The sequence below is a fragment of the Dermacentor variabilis genome, chromosome 3, assembly GCF_050947875.1.
Source record: "Dermacentor variabilis isolate Ectoservices chromosome 3, ASM5094787v1, whole genome shotgun sequence".
Taxonomy (NCBI): Eukaryota; Metazoa; Arthropoda; class Arachnida; order Ixodida; family Ixodidae; genus Dermacentor; species Dermacentor variabilis.
Genome location: NC_134570.1, coordinates 232,747,060 through 232,765,447, shown reverse-complemented (window position 1 = coordinate 232,765,447; position 18,388 = coordinate 232,747,060). Strand labels below are relative to the sequence as shown.

General features: G+C 45.0%; 1 protein-coding gene across 5 annotated transcripts in view; it reads right to left on the bottom strand.

Moving 5' to 3' along the window:
- LOC142576705 (uncharacterized) overlaps positions 1-18,388 on the bottom strand; it is a 111,367-nt gene that overhangs the window by 56,727 nt on the left and 36,252 nt on the right. For 4 of the 5 annotated variants that reach the window (XM_075686958.1, XM_075686961.1, XM_075686962.1 and 1 more), the window contains exon 4: positions 4,163-4,246. The exons of the other annotated variant lie outside the window; for it this stretch is intronic. In XM_075686958.1, the coding sequence (XP_075543073.1) occupies positions 4,163-4,246 (84 nt within the window). The remainder of the gene's footprint in view (positions 1-4,162; positions 4,247-18,388) is intronic. 5 annotated transcript variants of the gene reach the window in all.

The window sequence follows — 18,388 nt, the reverse complement described above, 5'->3', positions numbered from 1 at the left end:
CTTGAAGTACCTTACTTTCTGTAATTTGTGTCCTTCAATTTCGTTTACGCAATTCCCCCACCACGTTCAAACAGATGATGGACTCTCTGTTTCAAGGTTTCAAATGGTCAATTGCCTTTGTTACCTCGACGATATCCTTGTGTTTTTTCCTACATTTGAGACGCACCTTGAGCATGTCGTAGCTATCCATGACATATTTCGCAAGGCTGGGCTCCAACTAAACTCATCGAAGTGCCACTTCGGGCGCCGACAGATTACAGTGCTGGGCCATCTCGTCGATGCTTCCGGAGTACAACCCGACCCGGAGAAGGCTCGAGCAGTAACGGCTTTTCCTGTACCTCAGTCTGTCAAAGACGTCCGGAGTTTTGTGGGGCTCTGTTCTTATTTCCGACAGTTCGTGAAAGATTTCGCAGCAGTCGCTCGACCACTCAGTGAACTTCTGAAGAAAGACGTGCCTTTTACGTGGGGTTCCCCTCAGGCTGCCACATTTTCACGCCTTATCACGATTCTCACCAACCCACCGGTCTCGACTCACTTTGACCCATCCGCACCTACAGAAGTCTAAACCTATGCCAGTGGTTATGGGATCGGCGCCATCTTATCACAATGCCAACACGGACACGACCGCGTTATAGCCTATGCTAACTGGCTACTGACAACTGCAGAGCGCAACTATTCGATTACCGAGCGCGAATGTCGTACTCTCGTCTGGGTTGTTTCAAAGTTCTGCCCATATTTATATGGCAAGCCCTTCTCAGTAATCACAGACCATCATGCGCTCTGTTAGCTTTCATTGCTCAAGGATCCTACTGGCCAGCTCAGTTGTTGGGCCTTCCGACTACAAGAATATCCCTACACAGTGACTACACAGTGACTACACAGTGACTACACAGTGACTACACAGTCGGGACGCCAACACCAGGACTCAGATTGCCTCTCCCGCTACCCAGTCGAAGACAAAACCTCAACGTCTGATACTGACACCGACGCCTGTGTTCTCAAGTGCACAAGTGAAAGACGTGTGGTGGTGTTGCCGTGCCACCTTAGAATTTCAAAAGCTGCTCCCCGTGACACCACAAATGCTGAACTCAAATGACTGAACACTCAGCATTTCTTTACTATATTTGTAGCATTTTATTTGCTTGTTCAGCTTCGTACATACAACTATATTATTTTGATTGTACACTTTTATTGTTCATACAGTAATGAGCAAAAAGATATACAGGACCCTAGAGCAGTAGACTCTTGAGCATGCACTACTATCATAATTTATTCACACCACATAGCCCACCCACTGTGACACAAACTGTGTATTAAAAGAATCATAAGCCAATGAGCACTGACACCAAGGACAATATAGGGGAAATTACTTGCTGAGGAGTTCTATAGAGATTTATACAGTACCAGTGGCACCCACGACGATAATGGAAGAGATAATAGTCTAGAGGAATTCGAAATCCCACAGGTAACGCCGGAAGAAATAAAGAAAGCCTTGGGAGCTATGCAAAGGGGGAAGGCAGCTGGGGAGGATCAGGTAACAGCAGATTTGTTGAAGGATGGTGGGCAGATTGTTCTAGAGAAACTGGCCACCCTGTATACGCAATGCCTCATGACCTCGAGCGTACTGGAATCTTGGAAGAACGCTTACATAATCCTAATCCATAAGAAAGGGGACGCCAAAGACTTGAAAAATTATAGACCGATCAGCTTACTGTCCGTTGCTTACAAAGTATTTACTAAGGTAATTGCAAATAGAATCAGGAACACCTTAGACTTCCGTCAACCAAAGGACCAGGCAGGATTCCGTAAAGGCTACTCAACAATAGACCATATTCACACTATCAATCAGGTGATAGAAAAATGTGCGGAATATAACCAACCTTTATATATAGCTTTCATTGATTACGAGAAAGCGTTTGATTCAGTCGAAACCTCAGCAGTCATGGTGGCATTGCGGAATCAGGGTGTAGACAAGCCATATGTAAAAATACTGAAAGATATCTATAGCGGCTCCACAGCCACCGTAGTCCTCCATAAAGAAAGCAACAAAATCCCAATAAAGAAAGGCGTCAGACAGGGAGATACGATCTCACCAATGTTATTCACAGCGTGTTTACACGAGACCTGGATTGGGAAGAATTGGGGATAAGAGTTAATGGAGAATACCTTAGTAACTTGCGATTCGCTGATGATATTGCCTTGCTTAGTAACTCAGGGGACCAACTGCGATGCATGCTCACTGACCTGGAGAGGCAAAGCCGGAGGGTGGGTCTAAAAATTAATCTGCAGAAAACTAAAGTAACGTTTAACAGTCTCGGGAGAGAACAGCAGTTTACGATAGGTAGTGAGACACTGGAAGTGGTAAGGGAATACATCTACTTAGGACAGGTAGCGACTGCGGATCCGGATCATGGAAATGAAATAATCATAAGAATAAGAATGGGCTGGGGTGCGTTTGGCAGGCATTCTCAGATCATGAACAGCAGGTTACCATTATCCCTCAAGAGAAAAGTATATAATAGCTGTGTCTTACCAGTACTCACCTATGGGGCAGAAACCTGGAGGCTTACGAAAAGGGTTCTACTCAAATTGAGGACGACGCAACAAGCTATGGAAAGAAGAATGATAGGTGTAACGTTAAGGGATAAGAAAAGAGCAGATTGGGTGAGGGAACAAACGCGAGTTAATGATATCTTGGTGGAAATCAAGAAAAAGAAATGGGCATGGGCAGGACACGTAATGAGGAGGGATGATAACCGATGGTCATTAAGAGTTACAGAATGGATTCTAAGGGAAGGGAAGCATAGCAGACGGCGGCAGAAAGTTAGGTGGGCGGAGGAGATTAAGAAGTTTGCAGGGACAAGATGGCCACAATTAATACATGACCGGGGTAGTTGGAGAAGTATGGGAGAGACCTTCGCCCTGCAGTGGGCGTAACCAGGCTGATGATGATGATGATGACTTGTGCCTAATAAATTAAATAAAGAAACAATAAATTAATGGAAATGAAAGTGGATGAGAAAGCAATTTGCCGCAGGTGGGGAACGATCTCACAACCTTCGCAAGTTTCCTCACCTATAATGCATAACCAAGCGAAGAAAAGCAAGAACAGACAACAAACTGTTCCAAACCGAGTGCAAATTTTGTTGTGTCTTCGAACTTTAGCAGCCTGCTGATAATTCTTACGTTTCATTAATTATACATCCAATAACAAGTCCTTGCACTTAAAAAAAAACATGTTTTTGTGTAATAATAAAGCTAAGACAGCTTTTTATGCGCTGTTTCAGTGAGAAATGAATCATTGTGACAGATGGATTGGTGTTAGCCAGACGCATGTTCAAGGCATCCTGGCTCTCCGAGAATGATAATGATGCCAATCCGATGTTGCCATATACCGGCATTCCCATGCATGCAGCAGCGACAGATTTCTCTCTAAGTAATACAGTGAGAAACTCTATGGTCATAGATACTATTCGGACTGTCTTGTCTGGATTCATATATGTGTCACGTGTGGACTCGGTGCCACCCGTAGATGACACAGCCTGTCCAGAGTGAAGCACGAGAGAGACGCACACCTCATATGTGATCTGTTTGTATGTTGGCAGTATGGTGTGTCACCACTACTCACATTATGCTAATCAATGCTAATCACACTGTCAACACTTATTCTGAGATGGATTTTGCTGGAATTTTCTTTCTCCTCCAACTTACATTTCATCTGGGTCAGACAACAGTTTTAAGGTGCGAGTGCGTACTTGCTGTACGAGTTTGTCCAGCAAATATTTCAGCTCTAGGAAAAGTGTCAACAGCAATCACCTTCCTGCTTCCATTGCCCTCACCCTGGATTGTAACAACATCAAATCTGCTGTTTACCATGTTTTTTGTTCAATTTAATGCACCAGTCATTTTATTTTATCACTCTTCTCTGTAATGCCTTTGGGCCTTGGGAGTATATTTTGAAGTTTATATATATATATACGACGTATCATTCACTTGCTTGCAAATATGAACATGATAAATCTTTAGGCAGTACACACAAACATCTACTTTTGTCTTCACCCTGTGCCTTTTGCGATGCTGTCTTTCAGCTTGAGCTGTACATTAGCTGTACAAGACTACACGTGGCTTGAGAACCTGCCAGACAGACAGCAGCCTCACTCACTGGCAGTTGGCCACGATGGTTGCCAGGCCATTCTCGGTGATGTCCCAGCACCAAGGAAGCTCGAGTGTGTGCAGTTTGGGGCACCTGCATGTAACACACATGAACTGCTAAAGCTCCTGGAGCACAACATGGGCACAAATGCATGCAAGTGTTGGTAAGTGGAGGGGTCCAGATTGGCATCTTTCTTGGCGTGCCAGGGGCCCTTGAAGATGTGTCGGGCGACCAGCGTGACAACGGTTTGTCACAGTGGTTTAGCCCCTACCCAGATAGCCACAAACATCTGATAGATGTGCCGGATTGATCCAAACATCCTGCAAAAATGGGATGTCCTATGGACACCCTTTGCTTGCACATACATCTAAGGGACGTACAATGGCATCAAAGTTTTGGATGTCCGATGAACATCCATTTTGTTCGTTCATCAGACGTACAGCAGACAAAATTTTGGATGTTCATGAAATGTCCATAATGTTTGCACTTTAGATGTGCATTGTAGGCCCCCCAAAGCTTTCGCATTGTCCACTCACGCTTCTATGATTTTGACGTGGACGATGCTGCGCAGTTGGAACCTGTATAGTTTGGTGCGACGGTCGCGCAGCATCATCAGTGATCATGTAATAGATGTCCATAGACGTCCCCCTTTTTTTTCCCAATTAATGACTTCTTTGTTTTCGACTTTGGAAAAGTAATTGAAAAAAAAAAAATCAAGGTACAGTATGTCTGGGAATGAACTGATACATATAGTAGAAAAAACTGCATGAAAATTATATCAAGGCATTCTACTTTTGTTGAACACCACCAAACTTTTTTAAACTGTGGCAAACTTCTTGTGTGGAATTGATTGCGTGGCCTCCGACACTACATCTCAGAGGCCATGTGCGTCGAAAGCATGCTCGAAAGCAAGGAGCCGGAAGCACGCCACAAACTTTGCACTAAATGAAAAATGGTGTTCTAAGACGTCAGAAAAGTTAAATGACTTAAAGAGATCTTATGCAGCATTACTGTCCAATTATCAATTATTCTCACAGTCACGTGCTGGTCATACTTCGCCATAAGCGCAGCCATTGCAATGGGGCAGCACGCAAGCATATGCGGGCATGTGTGAGCTTGTGTTCCAGTGCTGGCGCTGAGCTTTCTCTATGGCTGAGCCGTGCTGCTCTATGCTGTGATCCCTGAAGGGCTGCAGAAGATAGCAAGATAGCACCAACCTTTCTGTTCTCACAATGAACCACTCTTAGGTTGCGGTGCTCTGATACTGTGACACTTCATTTCTTATTCTTGCCATGTCTGCAGTGGTGTCCGATCGTCAGCAGGCACATGGTTTTCAAGGTATGTCGGTGGTTTGTTTTTGTACTTTTTTCTCTTTTATGGTGGTAATGAGTGCTTAGCATGGGCCAGAAGAGCTGATGCACAACGCAAATGCCCAGCGGTTTCGGCAGTACCCTTCAAGGCATGTCGGTGGAGTTTCTTTTTGGAATAGTATTAAACTGAGACAATTGGTGCATAGCTAAGACTAGTTTGAACAGCTGAACTGCAACCCGAAACAAATGGCGATAGAGAAGCGACGTTCTTGTTTGTCTCCCTTTGTCCCGTGTTTCAGTTCATCTTCTCATATTTGTCCTAGTCATTCTTGTACTGTACGTGCTTCTCGCGGTGCGCAGGTTTTGTGCACAACGGCACAATGGTGTCAGTGGTTCTGGCACACATTTTTGACAGTGGTGCTTGATGTTGTGAGGTAGTCACCGTTCTTGCATTGCTTTGGATGTCTTTTACTATAAGGGCTGTCTGTAGAGCTACGTGATATTTTGCACGCTTTGTTGCTCCTCTGTACATTTACATAGCTCCTGTGTATAGCGTGCAGTATTACGTGCTTGTATCATTTGTAGGCACAAGCCGTGTACTTTCACGTGTTCTTGAACAGTCGATATTTTTGCACATTATATAAAGCTTTGCCGTGGTCTACTGCTTGCAAGGACAAATTTTGTCAGTGGTACTATTTAAGCAGATGCCTTAGATCTGCCCCCATGATAAAAATGCTATAGGTGTGGATTTATACTCTGGCATTTTAACCTAATCACTGAATTTAGAGAAGCTGAAAACCGGCTACTTTAGGCGTCGTAAGCTACCTTGTATGTCTTACCCACACATTCAGAAATGTGCCTCAACTTGAAGCCCGTGCTTGATTTGGTTGAGATAAAGCCTGACGCGAACGCGCCCAAGGAGAGACGGTGAGTATCTTCGGCAAGTTCGCACCTCGTTATAGTGACAGTCAAGCATGGGCTTCAAGTAAGGGTGAATATCTGAATGCGGGGTAAGTGATAAGGGATGTGTTTGCATAGTTGTAAAGATTCTGTCCTGTTTCGCAGGTTTAGGATGCTCAAGCCAGCCAGCAAGAGAGTGATCTTCCAAGTATGTTTCGCCCTCCAGCACCACATAGTATCATACTGTGTGCCTTTAGAGTGCTGACAAATTTTCCTCCTCTTTTGAAACTGGTAGCAGTCTAACTTGTAGTCAAGGTAATGACTACAAGGCTAAACCTCACTATCTTCAGCACCCAAAAATAATGTTCCCTTTGAAGTGGCAACCTTAAGATGAGCACTCACTGCAACATGTTTTTTTGGTAGTACTGCTGCAGGGGCCAATGCAACTAACCACTGCTGCTATGTTGAGCCAAGCATATAAACACCAACCAGATTATGCTACAGAGATGTAGATGTAGCAGCTCGTCTCCAGCACCAGCTGAATCAATGCTTTGGCCTTTTGTGGCACCTGATTGCATTTTAAGTAGTGCTGTATGTTTTCAAAAATATGACAACTATAGAATCATGTTATGTGATGTCAGGCTGAGTACAAAAGGCAGTGAGACAGTATAAAAAGAAAGGGCTGAGTTGATACTGCTACAAGTGGCTCAGCACTCTCAGCAGCATGGTGTGGCCTGTGTGGGGATGCGCGACTCTCGCGCGTCCCCTGATGTTTTTCCCGCATAGCGCGTCTCTTGTAATGCCACTTCGCCGCGTGGCCTGCGTGACGTCAGCGGCGGTCAATGTGGTTGAAGCGCGGTGCGAGAGATGGCGCGAGCGTCGCGCCGCTGCGGGGTTACTCGGGCGTCGGGAGACAAGGCGCTCAGGCGGTTGGGTTCGAGACAGCAAGCGGGAAGGTCGTGCCGCACGTGCAGCGACCCTCTTCCCCGGCGGGTCGGCGCGCAGTGGGGACGTCCCGCGCGCGCGGCGACCCATGCTTTTGCGAGACCGCCTCGCGTGGCCGCCCTCGAACGCGCCACGATTCGCGTGACCATACACGCGAACGACCAGGCCTTGGGATCCAGCATGGGGCGAACATATTCGCTCGCTTCCGGTCGCGGTGAGTCAGACTTCTAGATTTGTAGCGCGCCCATCGACATGTTTTGTGGATTGCAACTCGGCTAGCAGGCACTTATCTATGAAAGGTGCAATAAATGCCCTTGTGATTGTTTGCACTACTGTGTGTTGTCGTTCCTTTGTGCCAAGAGTACGGGTGTGAGAGACCCCACACCTGGTACCACTGCATTTGATTGACTAGTGCATGCCAAGTGTGCTGTGGTACCAGGTAACCACTAACTGCAACTACATTGACACTCCTTACGATCCATGAATCTACACACGAATTGGCTGTAGTCTCACTCGCATGGAAATATGGTATAGTTATTCTACTCGAACAACTTACGGAGCATACCATTCTTGTACTTATACTGCATGCTTACTTATTCGAGGAAAATGACTTCCTCATTATAACAGTTTTCATTCCTAAGAGTGAGAACAATATGTTAAAACAATTTTTTTTTTATGCAGCAGCTGTGTGTTCCGAATTTTTCTCCTTCATAGAAGCTAATTTGGCACCCTTTTGCTGCAGGGGTTGCCTGCTTCTCTTATAAAATTTATCATCGTGCTAACATATTGGTGGTTTTCAGATTGTTTTTCCTATAGGATATATTGCTCTTCTGGGCCTTTAGCTGTTGCTCTCCTTTATGTTTCACTACGTTGTTTTTATTTTTTATTTTGCTGAATACAAGGCTAGTCAAATAGTGCTTTGACGTTTCCATAAGTGAATTTTGTTTTTGTTCATGAGAATTAAGTCTGATAATGTGCCATTTGTGTTTTATTTTACTGGAGAGAATGCAACTAACACTGCGCTGTGAGAAGTGTTCGTTTGCAAGCATTGCTTTTGATGTCTCATTTTATTTATCCTTTAGTATGTTTATGCTTAGCTGTTATGCATATGTGGTATTTTTGTATTGGTTCGTGCATTAGGTGCTCATTGTGCCTTTCAGAAACCAAGAGATGGCATTATGTTGTATTTTTACTGTTCGCTTTATTTTCATGAGACAGCTGCAGTCTGCCATTGTATTTCATTGCAAATATTGCGTACATCATTACATACTTGTCAAACGGTTGATACCAATGAGAAGTTTTGCAATAAAGATGCTGGTGGTGACAACGGAGTTTTTCTTAGTAACAGTGGCACTTTGAATTGTTGTCACAAACAGTCCAGGACTGTACGAGAAACTGTGCACGCCAATAATCACTGGCTGTAGTAGCGTCTCAAGCAGCAGTCTGGGACAGTGTGGGGCAACAAATTGAAGAGGCCCAGTGCATGCATGCATGACGAATAAAAAAAACAGCCAACAATAGTACAAGGCACATCCAGTGCATATATATATTAAATGTTGCAGATATAGCGATGTGTAGTACAATGGATGTCCTGTGGATGAAAGTGTGGTCAATATGGATATCCATTAGATATGGTAAACATCTACTGGATGTTGTGGATATCTATTACATGTAATAAATATATCTGCAGGATGTTGTGGACGTCTATTAGATGTTGCATATATCCAGCCCTGACATTCCCACAACGTACCACTTGCATGTTCTGGATGCATTTGCGATGATCTATAGTACATCCATACAATCTTTTCTGGATAAATATGGATATCTAATGGACGTACTGAATGTCCAAGGTGCACCATATTATGCATATCTAATGGATGTATCTGGCTATGTGGGATACTAGCACAGCAAGTAAAATGTGACTATCTCTATTATTACAAGATCAATTTTTTTTTTAGTAGGCCTGTGGCATCAGGAAGTTCATGCATAAAAATGAGCCATTGGCCTTGGTTTTTAACAGCTTCTAAAATGAAAGCAGAAGATGTAAAATCACCTTTATTGTTTAAAAGCACTAAAAAACCATCAACATACCTAAAAACCTTTAAAACCTGCCCCCTATTATCATCAAAAGATAAAAAAAAGATGTCGCACAAGACAGGAGCGACACATGAACTTATACACACTCCCCAGCATTGCAGATATGCCACGTCCGCTGGGCCTATCAACCGCGAGCCTTGAAGCAATTGGTGCCGTATGACTCCACACATTCTACGGTGGTGAAGCGAGCAGTAGGTAGTCTTTGCTTGGAATCAGCTTTGTGAAAATCGTGCGTGGACCCAAACGCAGTCTAGTTTCTCAAACCATGTTGGAAGCCTTTTGGCAGCTGGTTTTCCTTTGACAGTCGTCAACGCTATAGTATAGTCTCTTCTGCAAAAAAGTAAAGCTTGGAGCACGAAGGGCAAGAGCAGAGGTCCAACGATTGAAGGCAAGACCAAAGGTTATACCCTACGTGCACAAGGTGTCACACAACCTTAAAAAGGTTGCTAACTGTCATGGTATTCCTCTGTTTTTTTTTCTGCGCCCAATGAGCTTTCGAAGCTGTGCTCTCGAGTTTGCTGTGAGAGCAGGTGGGGCTGCCGCACAAGGCATGTGAAGTCCTTTGTTGAGTGCGCCAGAGGGGTTGTATACGCAATTCCCTTGCACCCTTGTGGGCAGCTGTACATTGGACAAACCGAGCATTGCGTGAATGACTGTTTAAGGGGGTATGGTAGGGTAAACCCCTCTAAAGATCGTGGGCACAGAAAGATCGAATGCACTACGAGGAACAAACCTGTGGAAACGCGACCTCGAGCGCGATTCGCGATTCAAATGATGCACCGAAGTGTGCCGTGCGCCCTGGCGTTTAGAAATGGCGGGCGGAGGCCAGTTTGTTTATTGCTGTCATTCGCGGTTTTTTTCGTTATGGCGTGTTTTCTTTCTTTTGCGTGTGTGTGTGTGTGTGTGGTAAGTAAATGAATTGTACTAAAAAATCATACGTTAGTTAAAAGAAAATGAGACATCCACCCAATCGCAGCAATTGCCCCAAAGGAATTTCATACGGGTTCCTCGAAAGAAAAGCATCGCAGTGGATGAAAAATTCATCCTGGTCTGGGGCTCGAACCCGGGACCACCGCCCTTCTGGGGCGGCCATTCTACCATCTGAGCTAACCAGGCGGCTAGCAGATTGCAGGCCGAAGTCGAATTTGTTAACAACGCGAAGCAAGAGTTTGACGTAATTGCCCTTTGTAGAAAATAACTATTATGTCAAACTCTTGCTTATGTGGTTGCCTCTGTTTTGAGTTTCAAGCGTATTACTTGCCCAGAAGATGGCACGATCGTCCAGCAAATGGAGCAGAAAGATAACTTTCAAAGGTAATCGGTCTTCCAAGCAAATGTATTCATGGACGAACACAGATCACCAATGAGTCGCTCAACCAACTCATCTGGTGCCGCTGCCTTAAGAAAACTTTGTCAGTGCTAACACATTGAAGCAGCAACCAACAATGCTGTAGCCTACTACAATGACAGTAATTCTGCACGAGAAGCTGTTCTGGAGGCCCTTGGTCCATTTAAGGTCTGTTTTGTAATATTGCCCTCAACAGGATGGACAAAGAGCGTGTTGACAGGGCAGAATTCCACGACTCTGCCGTGAGCAAGGAAGGACGACGGATAAAAAGGAACACTAGGAAGGTTTTTGGAGACATCTGCAAGATAGTCAGCAGTAAAATGTATTCTCCTGGGGCATTTTGAGCATCCACTAGCAGTATTCGAACATAGAACTTCATTTTCCTCAAATTACATTTTTTATGAATTCTTCAAATTATTTGTACCTTTTCTCAGAAAGTATTTATCTCATTCCAGTGAAACTTTGTACACATGTACTACAACCAGTCGTAAATATTCTGAACTAAAAAAATCTCCAATGATAAGAATGATAACACTGGAAAAATTTACACTGCAAGAGACTCCCCTTGTGGCTTTGTGCAAGCAGAAATATTTTTTGGGGGGTGCGAACTCCAAAGTGGATACGATATCTCTTTAGTTCAGATATAACCTATTGGTATTTAGAATAACACTGTGAAATATCACCACATTCCTCTGCATGGTTGCAGAGGAAAGGTACATCAATTAAACACACCTGAAATTTTGGGAGTGGGCCACAGGAAAGACAAACCATCTAGACACAAACAAAGTGTCTCGTGTTCTACCCCACAGCATCTTTTGTAGGCACATGAAATTTGATGTGAATATCTGCAGCCATTCTAAAATATTACGTTAAAACTAACATGTAACATTTACCCTGCCATACCTGACATAGAGGTACTGAATGAAACCGTAACTAGGTTGGCTTCAGAGGCAGCAGTTGAAGTCGGAGGCAAGGCACCAAGGCAACCAGTAGGCAAGCCCTCCCAAGTAACAAAGAGCCTAATAAAGAAACGACAAAAAGAAAGTGTCCAACTCAAGAGATAGGATAGAATTCGCAGAACTGTCAAAACTGATCAACAAGGAGAGAATAAAGGATATTCAAAACTATAATGTGAGAAAGACTGAAGAAGCTGTAAAAAATGGATGCAGCCCGAAATCGGTGAGAAAGAAACTTGGCATAGGACAAACCAAGATGCATGCACTGAAAGATGAGCACGGTAATATCATCAGCAATCTCAAAGATATAGTAAAAGCAGCAGAAGAATTCTATACTGACCTGTACAGTAAAAAGAGGAGTCAGGATACCTCAATTAGAAACAGTAATGAACAGGGTACAGAAATTCCTCCTATAACTAGCAATGAGGTCAGAAGGGCCTTGCACGACATGAAACGAGGAAGAGTGACAGGAGAAGATGAAATAACAGTTGATTTAATTAAAGATGGAGGAGACATAATGCTTGAAAAACTGGCGGCTCTTTATACAAAGTGTCTATAGACTGCAAGGGTCCCAGAAAACTGGAAGAATGCAAACATTATACTAATCCACAAAAAGGGAGACGTCAAAGAATTGAAAAATTATAGGCACATTAGCGTACTCCCAGTATTATATAAAATGTTTACCAAAATAATCTCCAATAGAATATGGGCAACACTCGACTTTAGACAACCAAGGGAACAGGCTGGCTTCAGGAAGGGATACTCTACAATGGATGACATCCATGTCATCAATCAGGTTATCGAGAAATCTGCTGAGTACAGCAAGCCTCTTTATATGGCTTTCATAGATTACGAAAAGGCATTAGACTCAGTAGAGATACCAGCAGTCATAGAAGCATTACATAATCAAGGAGTACAGAACGCTTACGTAAATACTCTGGAAAATATCTACAGAGGTTCTACACACACCCTAATTCTACACAAGAAAAGCAGGAAGATACCTATAATGAAAGGGGTCAGAGAGGGAGATGCAATCTCTCCAATGCTATTCACTGCGTGCTTGGAAGTATTCAAGCTATTAAACTGGGAAGGCTTAGGAGTAAAGATTGACGGCGAATATCTCGGCAACCTTCAGTTACAACAAATGATTGAGGACCTTAACAGAGAGAGTGTAAGAGTGGGGTTGAAGATTAATATGCAGAAGACAAAGATAATGATAAATAACCTGGCAAGGGAACAAGAGTTCAGGATCGCCAGTCGGCCTCTTGAGTCTGTGAAGGAGTATGTTTACATAGGTCAATTAATCACAGAGAACCCGAATCATGAGAAAGAAATTCACAGAATAAAAATGGGTTGGATTGCATATGGCAGACATTGCAAGCTCCTGACTCAAAGCTTACCATTATCATTGAAAAGGAAGGTGTACAATCAGTGCATTTTACCAGTGCTGACATATGGGGCAGAAACTTGGAGACTGACAAAGAAGCTTGAGAACAAGTTAAGGACCGCGCAAAAAGCGATGGAACGAAGATTGCTAGGCATAATGTTAAGAGACAGAAAGAGAGCAGTTTGGATCAGAGTGCAAACGGGTATAGATGATATTCTAATTGACATCAAGAGGAAAGAAATGAATAAAAAATGAAGTACATTGCGAAGGACAAGGACAGCGAGAGACGGCAGACACTGCGCTGACTTCCAACAATATTTTATTGCGTTTTCACATCATGTTCTATATATACAAGAGGGGGCATGCGCAGAAAATGAACGGCAGTCACAAGGGGTGTTCTAACAGCATGTCACTCCACTAAGAACATGAACGAGAAGAAAGGGGGTTAACCAGGTTAACCGAGGGGCCCGATTTTTATTTGTCATAATAGGGAGACCGCACCGCGGTAGCTCAATTGGTAGAGCATCGCACGCGAAATGAGAAGGTTGTGGGTTCGGTTCCCACCTGCAGCAAGTTGTTTTTTCATATACTTTATTTTCCATTAATTTATCGTTTCTTTATTTCATTTATTAAGCACAAGTAATTTCCCCTATGTTGTCCTTGGTGTCAGTATTTGTTGGCTTCTTATGATATGACTAATAAAAATCGGGCCCCTCGGTTAACCCCCTTTCTTCTTGTTTATTATATAACGAGGGTCTTGAATCCGGCAACATTGATGTCTTCAGGTAAGCATATGTGGGTTTATTATTGATCAGTTGCCTTCCCCCGAAAAGATCACGTTCTTGTGACGTTTGCGGCAAAAAAAGGACATACCACGTTCGCCGCCAAGGTCTGTGAGTGGTGGCGCTGGCTAACACTCCCAGGGTTCTACTAGGGCACACAAGTACTCAAGAAAATGGATGGGGAAACGGCGCCGTGGTAGCTCTATTGGTAGAGCATCGCACGCGAAATGCGAAGGTTGTGGGTTCGGTTCCCACCTGCAGCAAGTTGTTTTTTCATCCACTTTAATTTCCATTAATTTATCGTTTCTTTATTTCATTTACTAAGCACAAGTAATTTCCCCTATGTTGTCCTTGGCATCAGTGTTTGTTGGCTTCTTACCAAGAACGTGGTCACTTGAAAAAAAAAAAAATTACGATTTCTATTTTTTGAGATACCTGACTTCACTAGGGGTCAGTGCGATAGAGGGGGCACTAACACACACACATTACCCAGTTTTCTGATGAAATCAGCTTCTATAATTTCCCGGCTGAGCTGTGAGCTGTGTCTCGCCTGACGTAACTCGAGAAGCGGTTGTCAAAGAACGAATGCTTTATTAAAGGTTAGTGTAGCTTTTGTAGCCTTTATCTTGTGACGTCACCGCAGCCACTGCAGATTCACAAGAGGCGTGGCCGGTGAATCTAACAAAATAAACACATGTCAGCAGCGTGTGCTGATTCATAACAATTCTTTCCCCTTAAGGAGTGAAGCGGTCAGGGGGCCGGTGCTTCCGTTTCGACCTATGCAGTGTCACTTCAGCACGATCAGTCACTTGCGTCTCGCTGGTAGCACCCTCGGCTTCGGCCTGCCCGTCTGACGGCATTCGAATGTGGGTGCCTACTTGAGCCTGACTGTGACTGCTGTCGTGTCCTTGAGACTGCGAGTCTGCCGCTGTGTTCTGGCTGCCTTAGCCATTGGTACTTGCATGGGGGCCTCGGGTTCCACCCCTTCTCCTCCCACGCTGGTCCTCCTGGTCTTTAGCTGGTCGAGGTGGCAGCGATGTTGCTCCCGATCTGCAGTCTTTACCATTGCCATTCGCGAGCCTTCGGTGGACTCCACCGAGCCTGGTTTCCATTTGTCACCCATTCTGTAGTTCATGAACCAGACGTCTTTGCACAGCGGCTGGCCACTGTTGCACGCACCTGCAGAAGGGAAAGGTCGTGAAACGACGTTGTGCAATAAAGAATGTGGCTGATATCCGAGAAGCATGGAAGCTGGGGTTTGCCTATTTGGCAAGGGAGAGCGCCAATAATGCGAAAGAATGTGGTCCAGCTGAGCTTGCAAACTGCCGCATGTGTTTTTGTTGAACTCTTGTTTGACAGTCCGTACTGCTCTTTTCGCCAGGCCATTAGACTGCGGTTTGTAGGGAGCTGTCTGCAAATTAGTGATTCCATAGCGCTTCATAAATGCCCTCAACTCTTCGCTAGTAAACTGCAGCCTGTTGTCTATCACAACGGTCCTTGGCAAACCGAACCGGCTGAACATAGTCTGCAGTGCTTCAATTGTCTTTGCCGAACTGGCGGTCTTCTTGGAGGTAACCTTGATCGATTTTGTATGGGAATCAACCCCAATCAACAACATGTTACCTTCCACAGGACCCGCAAAATCGACGTGGACCCTAGACCATGGCTCTCTGTGTCCAGCCAAGGCACGGGTTGTCGGGCAGGAGGCATGCTGCCCCATTCTATGCATGTCGGACACGCGTTGACCAGCTTCTCAATGTCCCGATCGAGCCCTGGGTACTAGAAAAAAGAACGTGCCAGGTTCTTCATAGCCGTTATCCCTTGATGTGCATCATGTAGCATACGCAGCATTGACTGTTGCGCACTCGTTAGAATAACCGCTTGATGGCCCCAGTACACAATTCCATGGCTGTACGTCAGTTCGTCTTTCCTGCGCATGTACGTGCGTAACGGCTCCTGAGCAGGTTGCAAGTACCATGGCCAGCCATTCTGAATGTAATCGCGAACTTGCGTGAGGTCGCTGTCGTCAACAGTAATCTTAGCCAAGTCACTCGCCAACAGAGGACAGGTGTTGAGGTGATCGGTGAGAACAACATACTCATTAGCGTCATCTTCTGTGGCCTTAGTGTTATGCTCCTGCCACACCGGTAAATGGCTGAGGGTGTCTGCAGGAATCGCCTTTCCTGGCTTGAACTGAATTTTGTAGTTGTAGGCGCTTAGTAAGGGGGACCAACGCTGGATCTGGGCAGCGGCCATGGCGGGAACAGGCTTGTCGGGGCTGAAAAGGCTCAGAAGAGGTTTGTGATCTGTAACTAGCATGAAATGATTCCCGAGCAGATATTCCCGGAACTTTGTAACCCCGAAGACAACAGCCAATGCCTCTCTTTCAATTTGCGCGTAATCCGGCTCTTTCATTTTCCTGTGCTGCCCTCTGCCGCACGCCGCTGAAAACGTTTTGGAAGGGTTCCCAGGTCTTTCGCTGGTTGATCTGTGTACCTGCGCCCATGTTGAGTGTGCGTCGGTTGTGCGTTTCGTGGATCACGAAGTGTTATTAATGGCTTCTTCGGGACAGCATGTCGTTCCTGAAGCCGCGTAGCACTCAATGACTACTGGGTGAGCAGGCCTGAGTGCGCTGTTCTGCAAACAGTGCGACCGATAAAGGCACGCTGAGTTCTGTTTGGCGGCATGGCTGCCTTGGAATTTGTCACTGATTTCTGCACCTGGACATCACTTTTTGTATTCAGTAATGTGGAAAGTTAGGATAGTTGGTGAGTAATCATCATACCTTGCTGGTGAAGCAGCGCAATGACACGAACACGGTGAAGACACACCAGACGACACTCGCTGAGGGTTCCAGATGCCTGAGGGTGCACAGGTATATAAATATGAAGTATGTGCTCTGAAATAAAATAGTTGCGAGTGCAGCGAGTGTCGTCTGGTGTGTCTTCACCGTGTCTGTGTCAGTGCGCTGCTTCACCAGCAAGGTATGACGACTTTTGTATTCTTTTTACACATTATTAGACGTTTCGCATATTCACAAATTCTTCGAGCGCAGCCTTCTGTGTCGGATTTATTAGAGCAGTGCACTCATTTGCATCGACATCTACAACCGCAGGTCATTGTTATCGTCAAATATTGTGGAAAAAGTCCATCACTGATGTGAAATAGTGTCAAAATGTAGCAAAACATGCATGTCTGCGCATATGTGCCATGTTGTTCCACCCTGAGACGAGTCAATATGAGCAGCTGAACCACTTCAACAACTGTGATCTAGATACATATATTGCGGGCTCTAAATTAACTCATTCTCGCTTTTATTTAACTCCATCATACTTACAGTTTTGACGTGCCATAGAGCATGATTAGAGAAAACTGTGCTCGCATAAGTGCTCATTTGTAGGCCATGTTGTTCCCTCACGAAAACGCGCGGATGCCATCGCTCATACGGCGTTGATATAAATGAGCGAGGCGGTTCTTTATGCTGCTGTATACCGAATACACCGTCTCTTGTTTGCCGCTTGACGTAAATGCAAACAGTGCATCTCTGAAATTGAGAAATGTGTCGGCAAAGCAACACATACAGGCCCACCCATAGACGTAGCGAATGCAGCCGACCACCTACAGGTAGGGTGACGTACAGATGTTGGCACAGCGCCGTGTCGCCGCTTATCGCTTATTGTGTACGCGCCGTGCGAAGTGAAGTGTAGCTGATTTCAAATCGCTAAGGCCAGAATTGAACTATAAAAGCAGTTTCGTTCCACCTAACTGCTTACATTTCAGTTCAAGTCCGCCGGTAGCGAGTGCACGAACTCGACGGCACCAGGTTAACCTTCGCTGAACAGGATCGACATTGGCTCAAACTTTGTGGGCACGGCTTGAGAGGGTTAAAGCTTGTGCATTTCAACTTGGTAGGTGTGCTTGACTCCCCATTTTGAGCATGATTAATTATATATAGAAGTGAAGACGCTGTCGCTATTGTGTTGTTGGTTCGACGACCGATCGCGCGGGGTTCAGTCGAACGAGGGTCGGCACGCTGGTTTTGCCAGTGCCTTCGACAAGAAAGCCTGTCGTAGTACAAATCGCGCTCGTCGGTTGCGTCATTGTCGACCTGGTATGATAAAAAGTTTCAGTAACGCACAATAGTCGATCAATCATTGGAGTGAGCGTCTTGCCAGTCTCGTATCGACCCAGTGTTGCCGGGCCTTACGAGTACGTGCAGTCAGGAACGTGCTGCCACCACGAGCAAGTGAGGCCCAACGCTGCAAAAAGACTTCGTCAGCAACGTGATGTACTTAAGTGTCGCCCAAGTGTAATGCACAAATTTTTCGTTAAATTAGCGAGCCATTCATGAAAGGCGGCAACTACCCGGCTCACGGAGCAGTCCGGACAACTCGGACGATGCCCTCACTCCTTTCTCTTTTAAAGTGGAGTTGCGGTCTTACGCTACGAACGTTTTTGGCACCACACCAACGTCGAGCTACCAGTAGAGTTTCAACGCGACACACGGCAC